Raw genomic sequence first — 17905 nt, forward strand, 5'->3', positions numbered from 1 at the left:
CTTTTTAGCCTCTTCATAATTACATCATTGTGGACTGGGACATTTGAATGGAAATCACACAGAGAGGGGGAGAGGGTCACAACGAGCCAGCGTTAAACAATGAAGAAACGCGTCACATATTCAGCTTTTATGTGTCTATGGTTGCAGCTACGCAAAGCACCTACATTTTTATCTTGGCCACTGACGTACTCGTTGGAATACGGCTCTATTTCACTACAGGAAATAAATACAGTTCAAAAGCAACAAAATACCATCCAACCTCAAGGCTTTTTTTTTTTTCACTCACTCCTTCTATAACATGGCGATAACCACTCCAGAGTCATAACGTCCCTTCATATGAGTTATTGTAGCAGCGAGCATGAGCAGCAGGCCGGTGGTCACTTCCAGGCTGTAGGAGAGCCAGGCCAGGGCCAAGGACCAGCCGAAGGACACGTGCACATAGGCGAGGTCCGCCGGGGACACGATCTGCTCGAACTCCTCCATGGCCCGGTTGGAATATTTGATGTAGATGCTGACACCGCACAGGGTGAAAAAACCTGTTGGTGCACAGACACAGACAAATAGTACCACAATGATTTATGTACCTGTAACATGGAAATTAATCCATTTGACTTCCTAGAAGAATTCTCTGTCTGATCAAAAACCACAACAGTTACACAGTTGGACCATTGAGCTATGCAATTAACAAAAAATAGAAAAGTCAAACTAGAATTGTTAGGACCTGCACTATGTTTCTCACACTCACATAAATATCTGTACTCTGAACATGCCTGATTTTTCTTTCATCATCTTGATCATCTGAGAAATGAAGGAAATTGTTGAAAAATCTCTCAACGTTAAAGAAAGTGAAGAAATAGCTCTGGATTCACCCTTTAGTCCGGACCTGCACCAAACTTTTATGAGAACTTCCCTTGAGCCCTACTGCATCCTTCCCCCGGGTTTAATGGTAATCTGTCCCGTAGTTTGGGTGCAACTTGCTTACAAACAAACACAAAAACATGTGTTTATCATTATCTGCATGCAATACAATGGATGATGTTATAAAATGTATAGAATTCAACCCGTAATCCCATTAGCTTAAAATAATTAGTCGTATTTAGAAAAATCTAAAAACAAAATGTTCTCATTCATATGTAAATTATTCCATCAAGCTGCTTCGAAGGATATCCAAGTCTGTATGAATATGAAGCTTCTTCTGTGTATTGTTTAGACTTGTTAATCCTTTAATACAGAGCTGTCGAAAGGAATTGTGTAATTCAGGCTAGGACCGTGACAAGCAGTACCAGCACACACTGCAGCAATTAACCTCCGTTAATTACTGATCATTTCAAATTACATCTGCGGACAACTTGTCTCCCAATCTCGAGTGTGCTTAGAAGTGCTTAATTAAACCAATCAACCAATAAATCAGATTTAATATGTATGGTCCAGATTCACAAATCCCAACTTGTCTCGTAGGGCTTAAGAAGGTGTGAAGAAAGAAAGAAAGAAAGAAAGACACTCGACTTGTGCTCCTGCATTGAGCGAGATTTCCCCTTCGGCTCAAATCGACATCCATTTTGTTTGCACTGCCCACTGTGTCCAGAGGCTGGGAAATCCAATGAATCTCTTGGAATCTGTCTCTCCATCACTGTGCAGCTGTGTCTCAGGAGCGGGTCGTCTAACTAATCCAAGGTCGGTGGTTCAATCCCCGACTCCCCCAGCCAGTGTCCTTGCCTTTGAAAACTCACTAATGATGTATGATAGAAAGAAATCTGTGTACAGAAGCGTCGTGTGAATGGGTGAACGTGACGCGTACTGTAAAGCCCTTTGGATGGTTGATAAGATTAAAAATAAACTTTATAAATACAGTTTGTTAATTTAATATGCCTATATACACATATATATATATATACATTCTATGTACTTCTGCTGCATGGGGTAGGCTGGCCGGGGGTGGGTGGGTAGTATTGTGGGTAGGGGTATATCCATCAGATTTGTGTTTATAATTGTATAATTGTACTGAGTACCCAAAGAAAACCAATAAAAAATGTTAAACATAAATACAGTTTGTTTACCAGTCACGGCAATCCATCATTTGGAATTCTCTCGTACTAAAACTTCAAATTCAGAGGTAGGTTCCTAGTACATTGAATAAGGAGGGATAAGAGCGGCACAAAACACAGGAATCCATATGAAAAACCTTTTGTCCTTTTTCTGTTCACCAACCATCAGCGGTGGCACTGAGAGTGCAGGAGCTTGGTGAGTGCAGGTGATGTAACGATGTGGAAGGGAAATTCAAATGCACTGTCTCTGATGGGGGACATATTGCAGACTGGGCCTGAAGTAAGACCTTCATTTTCTGTGACATATTCATGCCGACCCTCTCAGCTTTAAGCGAACTGACATTCTAACGCATATAGACCGAGTCCAATCGATTTCTGATGGATATGCTATTCCTTGCGACTGTCTTCTTGCCGAACGCTTCACAGTGCAGTGGAGAGAATAAAGAGCACTCTTATTTTTCCATCGGGCTGCGGAAGTGTGTCCTTTCTGTGTAGATCAAACCTAATGCAGTGCTCTGTTGGACATTCAATGCATATTTATGAGAATGCACTACCCTGTATGGATCTAGTATTGATTCTGCAATCACAATTACATGTTACATAGATATTAATGATTGGAGTGTCAAAGCTTGTTGTCGAGGAAATCATTGCGTGAGGAAAGTCACAGCCTATCCATTTGATCACAATCAATTTCCCCCGAAAAAAAGGGAAGTTGAATTTTAGAGTGACACACAATCACAAGAAATTGCCCTCTGATCATTCCAAGGGTCCGAGGGAATCATTCAATCAAGGACACACTCTTCTACAGCTTGATGCCACTCCGAGTGCAGGATTCACTCCGCATGCTGCAAAGACCTGGTTGTTCGGTGTTGATGTTCTGCCTCATCTGGAACAAGCCTGCAATTATCGTTGATTTTATGCAAATTGGGCCGTCATCTGGTTTTGGAAAACTACCGGCCCTAAATCAACACTGGCAAGTTCTTTTGTCAATATTTTAGGAAAGAAAGCTGTGATTTAGCACATGGGAGTGTGCTGTCAAAGCAGCGCAAACATCTCACACAGTTCAACTACGGCAAGTCAATCACACAGCGTCTGCTCCCAAAGAGATTGAATAAAGAGACGGAAGTGCTGCACAGCACTGTCACACCCACCAGTCTAAAAGTGCTTTGTGACTAATTTCCTTATTTGCACCATTAAATCCCCATCTTCACCCACTCCAGCATTGTGAGCAAAAGCATCATTACCTAACCCGACTCAATTAAGTCAAATGGGGCTTTTAATGTCCATGAGGAGATATTTAATATGTAGCTTCAAGTTCAAACCCATAAGAGGATTTTTGTTCCAGTCGAGTGCAAGATATAATATTTTCACAAATGTAGCTGGAAGAGAGACGTGTGTCGAGAGGGCGAGACGTGCCAGCAACCAGGGGCACGCTGTTTGATGTAACTCAGAAGTGAGTGAGAGCAGCTGACATTTGGATTTTTTAAGAATTCCTAGGTGTCGTTATTGCACACACACACACACACACGCTCACATATTTGCATGTGAGTGGTGTACAACAAAGGATTTTCTTCGTGCGAGCCCTCAAGTATCGAGCACGTTTGCTGGAGGCTGAAAAAATAGAAACAATTGATAGTTATTGTGTAACTTACTGCAGAGGAGAAGGTGTGTTGCTGATCCGGCCAACAACTTCGGACTGCGGGCCAGAGAACTGACAAGACCAAAGATCCAGCCAAACACCAGCATGACCAGGCTGAGGGGCAGCAGGATGACCACCACCTTGTGTAAGCCTGCAAACGCACACACACACACGCGCACACACACGATCACACAATGCATACCGCACTTACTGCACAGTTGTTAAAAGGTTATGCTGTGATTTCTATAGGCCCTGTGTCTACAAGTCAACTGGATTTTACCCAGTGCAACCTTTTTAAAAGCCCTTTGATGCTGTCAGATTGATTTCTATAATTCGGGTATCCATTCATTTCATATTTTCTACTTCAGCAAGAGATGAAAATCAACCTGCAGAATATTGGGACTGCCTTGAAATAGCTTCTTGTCTCAGTCTGAGTTCACAAGGTCTAAACTCAAAATGTGCTTGTTTGCTTTGTGGCAAACACGTGGATAGAACTGTCTAACAGCACAGCTTGTAAATACAATGTCTTATTTCTGTTTTCCTTCCTTCTTTCAGCAGCCACCACAACCTTTAAATGACCACTGACAGGGATCTCTTTTTTATGTGAACTTTGAAATCAACTCCTGCTTCGGCTGATGAACAAATCCACTCACCGAGAAGGTGCCTTTCCAACTCTGACAGGCTGGACATGTTTGCCGTGAAAGAAGGGATGACCGAACTACTGTTTGCTCCTGAAAATGTCAAGGGAAAAGGTTACACATGACAGGATATAAAGACAGATCTGTAGGACTCTGCACGATTGCTCTCGGATTCCAAGCAACGTGCTATTGTTGTCCTTGAGGAGTGCAAATAATTAGATGTAGAAAATGCAACCTGTGATTAAATGAATTCAACAAGTTATGGTCGGTACTTTACATTTCTCTTCACCTGTGCATGTGTTGACTGTTTTGCACCAGATCAATTGAGTCAGTGCATGTTCCACTGCTGCCAATATCTCACAGGTGGCAGCTGCTTGAGACGCTTCACTGTATGTTGCCTTATTTCTTTCCTGGCAGCTACTTTGCGTATCATGGTGCGGCCACAAATTGAACGCCTCAAGCTGCGCAGCTAACAAGCAGATAACATTGCAGCTGTGTCGAAGAGCATCCTTTTCTCTTTGCAGCCTCCCCTGCAGGGGCTGATACAGGAGTCCCCACACAGTAGTATCAGTTATTACTTAGGGGGGTTAGTGGAGGGAGCTATTATGGGTCTATTATTGCACACTTAGAGGCAGCCCCTGCGGTTCATCACACTCACCAAATCTGAAGTGAAAAATTGAAAAAATCCATTTTAGAGCAATTGCTATTCATCATGTGACCAGGCTCCATTCATTCCAACAAACATATGGCACTGGGATGACACCTCCTGTGGGCACCAGCTGAGACTCACTTGAGAGTACATCAGACTCATCCTTCATGAGCAATGCCCAGTAATGGTGGGTATCAAAGATTCAACTTCTTTCTTTTTGAGACAAAATCAGAGGCAAAATCAATACTGACACACATGTACGTGCTAGCAGTGCAAACACTCCTGGTTCAATTTAGACCTTATGCAGATGTTTTGCCTTTTACGCACGACACCATTGATATTTAACTGCCCTGGCGAAGCTGTGCAAAAGTTGTCCTAAAAAAAATAAGCAGACGAATTAATACCCTCTTAATAAAAGCTTGTGCAAAGTACAATACCACATACCATAAATCCTCCACAGTCCAGAATGAGAACTCAGGTCGTCTGCGCCTGTGTGGTTGGGTTTAGTCACGTCGATGATGTACCAGTAGTCAGTCCCAATTGCAACTGCGAGGAGGCAGAAACTGAGCAAAGCTGAGCCCCCAGCAGCAACGATCACAGATCCGTACCTCATTGTAGATATCTATGGTCCGCACGCAGGAAGCAGGAACGCTGGAGACCTTTTATTTCACTGTAATCTCGCCCGACGCTCCAAGATGTGCGATGCGTAAAAGCTGTCCAAGCGGATCCTTCCCTGGAAAGTGTCGCTCCTCTGCGCTGCATGCATGTCTATACATGCAGTTTTGGTTGAGCTGAAATAAAATAAACAATCAATAAAAGACACAATAAATCATCATTATTTTTTAACATCTTTTTAAGAAAAAAAAGAAAAGAAAAGAGAAAAAGAAAGAGAGATAAGCAGGATGCGCAACTCTCTGCGCCAGTTTCCACCACACTGACTGATAATTGTGGCGGACAGCAGCAGCACTGCTCCTAATTTGACCAATAGTGTCCAACTCCTGGAGTAAGCCACCGTGTTTCCGGTACTGCCTTTCAAAATAAACGTCCAACCTAGAGAATAGATGTTGAGAATGTGTTTGGCTTTTACTTTTAGATGCAAAATAGCCAATTTCCGACTTCTGTTTGATCGTTAAAGTGTACTTGACTATTCAACTGTAATTTTAGCCTATTTTCACCAGTAACAGTGGCTGCTACTTTGACCAATCAAAGAATCAATTGTGACCCCACCCAGGCTTCAATCAGCATTCCCAGTATGAAAATGCAGCTTAGGATTTAATGTTAAACCAGACGTAATAAATAAAAATCAACAGTTGAGCCTTTATTGCTTTCACCTAATAATAAAGACATTTACGTATCCCTGGCTTAAGAGATGATTGTATTTTCATTTCCAGGTGGGGAAATTCTTATTTAATGTCGCTAATAAAGGAAGACAGCCACAACGTGCTTTGCGAAAAGGAGGAAAAATTCACCTTAAACTGATGCGAGGTGAAGTCACAGGCACCTGAGCCAAATAGCAAACTTTAGCATCAGATTGCAGGGTTGGTGATTCAAAATTAAACACTCAATGTCATTCTGCTTTTTTTTTTAGATCAGACAATAAATGTTAGGACAAAAAAATAACATAAATATCAATGATTAAATAAATTCAGAAATACTTGTAAAATAAATGGAAAAACTGTGAAAAATTATATTTCTGTAGCCCTACATTCATTTATTTACTTTATCAACATTTCTAAATTTATCTATCTATTTATTATGTCAAACATGAAAAGAGGATGCATTGGATTTAAGTATCGACTCATTACTGTAAACAACCAAACAAACAGACAAGGAGGTGGATGTGAACAACATAATATAGTATAATATAATTAGGGCTGGGCAAGTTAACTCGTTTTAATCGAGTTAACTCAAGTGATGAGTTAACTCGATTGTTTATCCGCCAATTATTTTCTTTTTTCCTGTTCTGCAGCAGTCAGCAACAGACTTTCACAAAATAAAAGCCTGACTTTCACAATAAAACAATAAATAATCAAACCTGAGTGAATGCGAGATAAAATAATTAATCGAGTTAACTCATCACTTGAGTTAACTGGAGTTAACTCAATTGAAACGAGTTAACTTGCCCAGCCCTAAATATAATATATCAGTCCTTCACTTCGAGTATCTCTATCTGTACCTTTTGTTGTTGCCAGAACGGAGCCCTGGTTGCCAGGTTGTGTGGAATTAGCTTCAGTGACCAATTGGGGTCAGTCAAATCTCTTTAAGTTTTTAGTTGTTCAGAGCTCAAAGCTAAAAGCCCATTCAGTTTTATCAGTTCTGTGCTAAAGAGTTTACACAGTATGCAGAGTCCCATTGGTTTAATGGCGAAGAGGACTTCTCCACATCCGTTCCTCTCCGTAGCTTTTAACAGGCAGCGCTGGGCTGGGCAGTTTCGTGGCTCTCTCTTGGATCCTAATTATAAATGGAAATTGGTGTCTTTCAGCACAGCATTGGTTTTGTGCTGCTGTGTTTCTGTGGCCTGAGACTCAGAGAGCAGGGTTTAGTAAGTAAGTAACCCTTTACCTAACATCTACATGTATATGGTACAGTATGTGGCTGGTGAGGTTGATCTGTGACAATATAATTATTCTCCTCCGACTTTCTCTGAAGCCTAACAAAATGAAATGCAATTAGTAGTTTCTTAATGTGTGTAATTATGCCGTGAGTTTGTTCGAGCTCAGTGGAGTCAACAAAAACCCTTTGTGGGTTTCACCGAATTCAGGACTTCTTGTTCTGGTCTGGCAGACTGTATGGAGATCCCGCAGCCGCTGTAATCGCTCTCTATTTGAGCCTAATCACATCAGTTCATCTGTACATAGAAGTTCTCTAAATATACAGATGGAGACCTTACAATGCAAACGAATCACTCACTGTACAGATTGTCACACTCCTTTTCACTGCACATGCCAATTAGAACATTTTCTGTAGAGCTGGAGTGCAATGCTCAGTCAGGGGTAATCTTGCAGGTGAAATAACTTTAACATTGTTTGACATTGCGCAAGATTTGTGCGGTTTTTTGGGGATGTGAACATCAAGGCTGTGGGTTTTTCCTTTCAGGCTGTAGGACCTGAAATCTGGCCTCTGTTCTCTGACTTTCTCTCTCCCTGTAAGAGGTTGTCTTTTTTAGACATACAATGTACAGATTCCATATAGTGCATTTACACTGTTTCACTGTCCATGTTGCATATGTGATTCTGATTTTAGAAGGAGGTGTAAATATGATAGATGATATTGTATACTCTATATACTTTATTCTATGAACCTTTCCCTGGGCAGGAAATCAGCTAGTGAATCCGATACAAAGCTTTATTTAGTTTTGGACTCATACATATTTATTTATTCCTAAATTGCTCCGAGCATTGTTTATTTGCAATATTCCATATGAATAAAAAAAGTTGAACACGAGCACTCTCTTTTGATCTACAACAAATAACAAATGGATTTCTCTCTAACGTTTTGAATTTTTTCAGACACTCACCTTGATGGAGCTAATCCCAAAAATGTGAGCTTGTGTGTCTGACAGCGTAGCACAGACACAATTGTGTTGTTAGTCCAGAAAACAACATTGACTGCAATCGAAGAACAGTGCCAGGAGTTCATATTGACGTCGAGCCATCAAGTCTCAACAGAGCTCCACATCTTTCCGGTTCTCACTCACACAGACACCCGGGTGAGAAAAGTGGGTCCCTTAAAATCAACACTTCTGATTTACTTTTAAAGCTCTGTTAGATTCTGTTTGCGAATACTGCGATCTTTGCCCCCTGGTTTTTTGTGCACCTTTTCCAAAAACTGAGTCTATGTGACGTCAAAGGGAAGTTAAGCCGTTGAAACAGTTCAGTGAGCAGTGGCTGATGATCAGGGCCAGTGATCAAGGCGTGAATGGGCTGTGATTCTCAAAGAAAACTTTTGCCAACGTAATCGTTGAATCAAGTCGAGTGTCAATTTAAAATCTGTTGCGCTTGAGAAAAGGTGACGTGCGTGTGTAAATGAAATACCAGGCTATGTTGTTGATGACTGGTTTGAAAACTGTCAGAGAAGGTGATGCCTGGAGGTTTTCCCATAGGTACTGTGAAATCATGTCTTTTCTTTTCTTTGAGGGCTTTTTACGTATTGTGTTTCATGTGTATGAGATGTTGAGTTGCTGGAAGTGTCAGCAGATGATCTCGAATGCAGTGACGTGTGTTGCTAACAGCTGTGTTTTTTGCAGTCGATGGCAGCAGGATATGGTGTTTTTTACAGCACCTGTCACTGAATATTGCTGCAACAGAATGAACTACTGTAGGCACACACTGCCACCCAGTGTAGTGAATGGGAAACGCTGATTGGTTTCTTCTATGCCTGTAATTTATGTAAGAATACCCAAGGAAGTGTTTTTCTATGGTTTTTGGTGTGATAGCGCTACATTGGAGGTATTTTGGAGACAAGAAGACACAGACACACAGTGGAAGAAGCATAAATGATAACACAAATTTTGTGTCAATGTTGTTTAACTGTCCCACTGTCACGAGTCAGGTTTTCAATTCAAATGTCATGTAGATTCAATCAAATTCTGACAAAACTGGAAAAAGAAAATGTGAATTAATTTGTTTCATCCATGAGTTTGAGGAAGGTTCCAGTATTCAGTTCAAATATCTGATGTCTCCATGCAGGTTTTTTAACAAGAAAATGTAACATGCCTAGTCTTAGGTAGCAGACCTGAAAAAGAGTCACCAAGTATAATACATAGAATTGATTATACTTCAAACTTATTATTAATTCTAACTCTTTCGTTGGATAAATTTGACTCTGGCAGGCATATAATTATCCACAGCTTGATCATTTGTTTACACACAGGAGAAATAAATGTTGAGGACATTTTGACATGAACATGAAAGGAGCAGAGTTACAATCAACCCTACAATTGATGGCTGCCGTCTTGATTACTGATTCAGAAATGTCACACATATTCATTTGTAGACATTGGCATTCAATTCTAGTCCCGAAGCCAACATTGATGTTGTCATGTGTTTATTGTTATCAACATGTTTAAAAATCATATTAACAAACGAATATAATAAAACAGCAAACATCTATATATCTTTTTAAAATACATTCTAAAATATGGCCAGAGTCTCTCTATAGAGCTGATACAGGGTGCGTAGGTGTCTGAGCCTTGCAGACCTTTCTCTATCGAATGCAAGTTTCACACGTCACACAACCATTGGTTTAAATATTGCACTTGGACTATTGCAAATTGTATTTCTTCCTGGAAGACAAACACCTACAGGATTAATTGTGTACAGGTTCAGTTTGTCCTCTGCACTGCACACCAACATTTGTTTCAAAACCAGAATCACGGCCTTGCACCTGTATTTCTCCGCCATCTAGTCAAGTTTTGATTACTCCCATGACTGTATTCATCAGGTTTTCTTTTCCACCCCCCCCCATTAGTGGGTGTTGATTGAGTCTAACAGAACAGGATGTGCTATGCTGTACAGATCGTGAAGCCCCATGACGAAATGTATTATTGGTGATACAGGGATGTTTAAATAAAATGTATTAGATTCAGCATGTGTCCATGTGCTTGACCTGGAGGCTGGTTCTGATTAACAGGAATGTTGCAGCAGTGACAGTATAGGGACTGCTTCGATTATGGATGTTGCAAAGAATTAGATACTAATTTTAAAATGTGGATGCTTCACTTTGGGCACAACGGAAGATCTGTACAATCACCACAGATTCAAGGTGGGCGCCTAAGATAAGCGTTACCCACATTTTTCTTCTTCGCCTGAGCTATGTCACTGAATAATGGACAAAAAAGTGTTTTAGCAGGACATTGTGATCTTTATAAATTTTATACTATTGGACATCTGTGTGAAATATTGTCACAATTAGCATATTCTGTCATGTTTTGTGAGGTCGCAGTGACAGTGACCTTTCACCACAAAATCCATTTCCTCCTCCACTCCAGGTGGGCATCTCTGCCAATTTGAAGAAATTCCCTGAAGGTGTTCTTGAGATATCACAGTTACGTGAAAAGGAGTGACGACCTGAAAAACATGAGGTCAATGGAATCTCATGACCTTAGCAATTTGATTGGCGTCAGGAGTATGTAATCAGTTGAGGGAGTATTGTCAGAGATTGGGCCTGCACTGACACAGAGTCAGTTGGAGGCTGCTGATCACATAATGGTTAAGTGCTGAAGACCGAAGGAGAAGCAGCGTTGACTGCTGGCCTTGAATGATGCATCACATCCAACATTATCGATCGACAGGCCGTGGCAATGGCAGCTCGCGAAGATGGCTGACCCCGTTAAAGCGTCAATTCTAACCCTTTTCATTCCTAAAAGCAAGATATATATAAAGCTTTTTAAGAGACAGAACAAATGATTCATTGTTATCGTTGCTATGTTAACAAAACCTCACAACATGCGTCATCAGTAATTCAACTGCTGCATATTTACTTGAACTGCCTAGTATGAGTTATGGAATGGTTTAGTGTTACAGACTGTTGTTATTCTCTGCAAATCATTTCAAATATTTTCCGGACTGAAGCAGAAATAAGTTTGCAGGTGATTTTCTTTACTGCACATTTCTCCAGTGATTAAAAAAGTGTTGAGCCAAGGTCTTGGGGTGTGAGGAAAGTGTTGATATCACACTTGCTGATTAAATTTATCTCGACTCACGAGTCAAGTTATTTCGGTCAACCTAGACCATTTTAATTCAGCCTTGCAATAAATTCTCCTTTGAATCATCAACGCAGTCCTCTTGGATTTGTAGTCCAGAATTGAAATGGATATAAGATGACGACAATTAAACGATTGAGCTATTCCCCTCGAAAACAAGAAGTGACATAGTACAAAATAAATAAATTTCATTGTTTCAGTTTGAATGTGGGTAATCAAATATTTCAGGGTTTCAATGGTCTAATGAGTTGTTACATTCCACTCATATGTATTCCAGTAAGTAGTTATACCACCCAACTCTGGACATAAGAACAGGGTAGAAAGGTTTACAGAGTGCAGTATGGTTTAAGGCCCCCAGGCAGAACACCAGCAAAGCACTTCCACCTGGTACATTAAAAATGATGTATCGTCCATCAGATCCTTTCAATGTGCTCCCCTTTTGGTTTCTTGCTTGTCCCTGACATGCCACACTGATAGATCACCATGATTGATTTTCAATGTGTTTGTGAATGTCGTCAGGACTGATGTCGTCAGGACTGACGTGTGTTATATTTGTTTTGGTTTTGATAGACAGAAAAACCTGCATAGATTTTGACCTTTAGAAGATATTTTTAATGTTTTTCTGAGAAGGCTAAACAGAGAAAGATACAACAACTTATGGAGCAACACAACGGTTAACTGTTAAACTTCTCTTTATTTACTGACCAGTGTGGCTGATATGTGTTTGTCACTGCAACTAGATTTAAAAAAAAAAAAAAAAAAAAAAAACGTATCTGGAAGCATTTGGACAGTGACTTTCAAATTTCATTATTTGTGAAATTACACATTTTCACACAGTGTGTATTGTAGGATGTTTGCATTGACCATTAAACATTTACAAGAAAAACACACACACACACACACATACCTCTCTAGCATTCACTTCTTCCCAATTATAAAAACAACAAAAACAAACCCGGCTTCGGATCGGGCACCGGGAAGCTAGTATAAAAACAGGCAGGAAAATGGTCTCCCGTCAGTTCGCCTCAATGAGCTGATAGAAGCGGGTTCTGCAACCACATCTTCGGCCCTCTTTGAGGACCCTTGTTGAAGGGATCAGTACTCCCAGAGAGAAGATGCATCGACACATGTACCATCACCCATAAGTGTGCCTCCCTGGTCTCCACGAAGGTACTTGCCATTGGAGCCCATGATGGCGACGCGTCCGTGTTCCAGGAACTCAAGGAAAAAGTCCTCCGGCTTCTCTCCATCGGAGCACACTAGGCCACTGCTAGACACGTACCAGAACTTTCCACTCACGCCTGCAGGTGGAAATCAGTGACTTATATTTCAATTTGTTCAATCAACAACCATTACCTAAAACAAGATACAGCTATATGCATTGTTGAAATTGAGTATGTTGTGCACGCACACTGACTTTTTACGTTGTAGGCGCCATCGTTGAAGATCAATGAGAATATGTCGTAGACGGAGCGATTGGCATCCAGTGTGTTGGAGCTCTTGTGGTGACACACAAAGCCATTCTCTCCATGGAGGATCAGCATGGGGCGGTTGATGAGTTTCATCAGGAACAATTCATCGTCACCTGCAGAGAAGGATAAATGCGGCTGAACTGCTGTGCATTTGGGGCATCAGAGCTGAACACCTGGCAGCAATTTCAAACCAACACGGCACTTGATGTCAAGCAACTTGCTTCAAAGCTCTTACCCACTGTATCGCTGACCGCTGAGAGCTGCCCGTTCTTCTTTGTGTACACATACTTTCCGTTTCTTGCTTTGAGCGCCACCCTCTGTCCTCGCCACTCGATGTCAAACATTGTGTTGACCTCTCTGGGGGGGAAAAAGACGGGTGGAGGGTCTCAGGTAAGCGGCGTGTGGAAACATTGACGAAGGCTCTATTCTCAAAGCTACAAGTGCATCTTACACTTCTTTGGCAGTGGACTGGATCTCTCCGTGAGACACGAGAGTCCAGTAGGATCCACCATTGGTCCTGAACATGGCCTTTTTGCTCTCCTTATCAATCTCCATCTGGAAGGTCTCCATGTCTGTCTCCACATCCTGATTGGCTGAAACACTCACTCCTGGTGAAAAGGGAAAAGGAAAACCCTGATAGTTGTGCTTTTGTTCAGAGGAAATTATGGATTACAACAATGCATACTCTTCAATGCCATTAAACCACCTGTTAAGTGCGTTAAGTGCATTAAGTACTCAAAATACCTCAGGTATTATAATCAGAGACTTGTGGGCAGAATGATAATTAATTTAATTACATCGGGGCCTCCTCCTCCTAAAGCAGTGTTCTACAGACAACTGACTCATTCAAGACTTGTGTGCCCCCATGTGGGCAGTGGATGTTACTAAGTCACATAAAGCATTTTATTTGGCAGATGAATGAAATGTCACAGCAATGAATTTCATATCGTCACATTATTTTATCTACAGAAAACACACATTACCTTTTTGTTTTATACTGTTGATATAGACTATATATAAAGATGGACAACATGACTGCTCCCCAAAAGTGAAGCTAAAGCATGGCTTGCTGCACCATTAGTCATTAAGCCTGCCTCCTCCATGTTAAATGATGGGGCATGTACTAAACTATATCAAAGACTAAACTACATCATGATTCTCTTGCCATTGGTCCAACACATATCGACAGGACCCCATCCCCTGTTGCCTACTGTGCAGATTCGTGCTCTGGATAGTGAGATAAAGTGGAGACATATCAATGACCTATATATTATGTACAGTCTATGATTCAGACCTATTTTCAGAATAATCCTGGTTGCTAGTAGCATTCAAGGGTCATCATAAAGGATAAAAGTGCTGCCTACTCCAGCGGCTGCATCACCTGAAAGTGCTTCAGCATTCCTGTTGAGCTGAGCAAATGATCTTCGGTAATGCACGGGCATCCAAACACGCAATGTGCTAACGTCCCATTACACAAACATCCAAATCCAAAGCTAACACAGAACGACATCCAAATTTTGCTTAATATTCTGCCTTTTCAATTAAATCAGTTAGAGCAACGTTTGACTTATCTTGAGTGCCTCACTTGCAGCCAACCTAGTGTTATGTACTTAATCCACATGTATTAACTCTGTCTGGTGGGGTGGTGGAGAATACACAGACACACAAAACGTAGCGGTGTCTGCTGTAGTTCAAATTAGATGCCACAGAAATATCCTTCAACCTTTCTCTTAAGCCTGTTACAACGCTAATCCCCCACAGTCACCCCTCCACCCTCCCTGCTCATTCGCTTGCTGTAAGTCCCTGAGTGGTGAAATGCAAATCTGCACCGCAGGGCCCACTAAGCAGCTTTCAGTGCCTTGTTCCTTAAAAAATGTGAAACTGCCACAAGGCCAAACGCCACAGTCAAAAATGTGATTCTTTGCCCCATATTATGAGGATGAAGTGCCACATTGTTGAAATACTGCCCCGACAAAAACAATTTTTATAGCAGAGTTCTGTAAGTGCTTAAACATAATGATGACTACAGTCTAAAGCTATAGTTTTCCTTTTTTTTCATTAATGCTGTTAGTCGATTTAATGGTGTTTTTAAAGCTTTATAAATCTGTTACAGAACAATGTTTACTCCCCTCTCCTCCCCACATTGTTTACTTGAGTAGTTTTAATAAAAGACAGAGCAGATCACATGCTGCAGGGCTTTGAAGGGATCTTGTAACTGATATGTCTGGCACGGCCTGGCTGAAGCTATTTTTTACCTCCACCTCACCTCCTCACCGGTCGATTTTAATATCTCATAATTTGGAGAACTTCGCCTGATACAAGACTGTAAAGAGGGAGACTCTGCAACGCTTACACTCCATTGGTGGTAATTGACACCCATGGGGCACAGATCCGCCCTGGAGTAATTTGCACTCTGCTTAATCTTCAACGGACACATGGTGGAAATGACAAAGCCCATTACCACAGTTACCTCCACAGCATGACTGTCAACCACTCCAGCATGTACAGTAAACAAGGAGGACAGGGCCTTCTCTCATTAGCTCCTAAATGTTCCTGATTTGCTCTTTAAGTCACTGTAATATAACTGTGAAGATCAAATTAATTCAGGGCAACTCCAGTTAATGTGAATCCCTCATTTTTATACACAGTGCGTTATTTTAATTTACTTCACACCCACAGTGGCACTGCTCCTCTCAAGAAGGTACAACGAGCATTCCAAGTACACTGTTGTGTCTCGATTCTTAGTCAGCATCAATAATTAAATCTACAAAATGTGTCTGTTTTCTTAAAAGTTTGCGAAACTCTTATGGAGATTAAACAGAGACACTCAGGGAACAGGATGCTGAAATAAGGTAGAAGACCAATGAGAGGAGAGGACCACTGATCTGAAACCACAGAGTGACCCAAGGTCTTACAGTACATGCTAACACAATGGTACACTGATTGAAATTGCTGTGCCAATTATGTTTAGCTCACCTGTTAACAATAATCTTTTCATGCCCCTTCGTTTCTCATTAGAAACCTCGGACTTGCTTAATTTTGAATATATTCATTTATTTTAAATGACCATTTGCATTCTCTACAGTCAACATTGATATCACATACTGCTGTACTGGATGGAGCCCTTCATTTTTTATAAATATCAAACTCTCCACTTTTAGCATTAGATTCGGAAGCACTGTATTTGCATGAATGTGTTTTTTTCCTCAAGACTGCACTACAAGCTGATTACCTTGCTTGACCGAGACAAATCTTTTATTGGCGGCTTGGAAAACTACTTGTGGATGACTCTCCTCAAGATCAAACAGCTCATCTTTTCCAGGCTTGGAGCATCGACCTGAGCGCAGCGTCCCTGTCGGACCCATCGGGGTCAGATATTTCCCATCACAGTCCTTAAAGGCCAACTTGCCCGATTTGAGCTCCAGGGTGAAGCTGGTATTATTGTGGTTCTCCTTCACCAGTTTGCCATCATTCCTGAGGAAACGGCTGTCACAGGTCTTCAAGCTGTACTTGCCGTCCAGGTATACCAAGGTGACTAGGGAGTCCACTCCCCAGGGAATGTTGCTGTCCACGGAGATCTCTCCATCTGAGGAAGACAGATGGGCGTAGCGCTTACGTGCCACACTGAGCAGACTGGCCTGTGGGTGTAAAGCCAAGTGGACGGCCCACAGCTCTTGTTCTCCAACGACTTGGGCAAAGCAGGACAGGTAATCAGCCGAGCCTCCAAAGTAACGCAGGTAAGGCTCCGATTGCAATGCCCATCGGCCATCAGACTGGGGCACGATAAGGAAACGGCAGGCGGGGTCAGGCTTCTCCGTGCCACACAAGATCTTTCCATCTTTGTCAGAGGCCAGGTAGCGTCCCAGGTGGCTGCGGAGGAACACCACTTGGCTATCTTGTTCGTCCTGCTCCAAGGTCCAGATCTGTTTCTTCTTCATGCTGGTGCCCGAGGCATTCACCTTGAAGCCAAAGGCCTCAGCGGTCAGGTAGCGGTTCTCATAGTTAATGAGGCCAAACTGCAGCTTCAGGGCCCTGTTAATTCCGTTTGTGGGCATGCTTGAGCAGGCCGCACGTCAAGATCGAGAGCAAAGAGACTTAGGACCAACAAGGGAAAGGGTGATGAGGAAAAGTGGTCATGAGAAAGAAAAGCAAGAATAAAATGCTTGATTTCTCCCTTGTTCCGCCTCTCAAGCTGTAAAGTAGCTCCACTTATCTCTCTAGATGAGTTGTGAAGTGTTCCTTCCCTCGTCACTTTCTCTCCTTCCCCAGAGGACTTGCACGGGCACTTGCTCCCTGTTCCTTAAGGAGTTAGGATTAGAATCAGCAGGACACAGCACCTCAATCCAACAAGCCGCTGACGTCACACACCAGTGCACCAACCACAAACCTCCCCTCCTCCCACTCCTTCGCCGGCACACTCTCAACGCAGGCTCCCTCTCTATCTCTTCCATATTTCCTCCTCATACTCTCATCCCTTTCTTTCTTCCTTCATGTTGTCTTCCTTCCCCTGGAATTCACACTGACACATTCATTTGTCAACCTCACTCCCCATTTGTCCACTCTCATATTGAGGCCCATACACTCGTAGCCACGCTACATCCAGCCTTCGGATTATCTTAGCTCTGATCTGCTGGCGAGCCACAACCTAATTGGAAAATGTCCAGAGAGTAAAGGTGCTTGTGTTTTTCCTGCTGCCTCTCCGTCTCGTGTGAGTCCCCTTTCAAGGAGATCTTGTCTACGATTGATTGCATTTTTCATG

At 41.9% G+C, this 17905-nt stretch overlaps 2 protein-coding genes across 2 annotated transcripts; both read right to left on the reverse strand.

Annotated features, from left to right (window-relative positions):
• Positions 1–291: 291 nt before the first annotated feature.
• On the reverse strand, positions 292–5584 carry LOC133023787 (transmembrane protein 235). The gene is made up of 5 exons (XM_061090859.1): positions 5416–5584; positions 5376–5378; positions 4338–4415; positions 3698–3835; positions 292–536 (listed from the first exon to the last, which is right to left on the reverse strand). The coding sequence occupies exons 1-5, from the start codon at positions 5582–5584 to the stop codon at positions 292–294; spliced, it is 633 nt and encodes a 210-aa protein (XP_060946842.1).
• Positions 5585–12769: 7185 nt separating this feature from the next.
• On the reverse strand, positions 12770–17201 carry fscn2a (fascin actin-bundling protein 2a, retinal). Its single transcript, XM_061090687.1, has 5 exons — positions 16379–17201; positions 13598–13754; positions 13382–13503; positions 13092–13259; positions 12770–12975 (listed from the first exon to the last, which is right to left on the reverse strand). The coding sequence occupies exons 1-5, from the start codon at positions 17199–17201 to the stop codon at positions 12770–12772; spliced, it is 1476 nt and encodes a 491-aa protein (XP_060946670.1).
• Positions 17202–17905: the final 704 nt, after the last annotated feature.

The sequence above is a fragment of the Limanda limanda genome, chromosome 17, assembly GCF_963576545.1.
Source record: "Limanda limanda chromosome 17, fLimLim1.1, whole genome shotgun sequence".
Lineage (NCBI taxonomy): Eukaryota > Metazoa > Chordata > Actinopteri > Pleuronectiformes > Pleuronectidae > Limanda > Limanda limanda.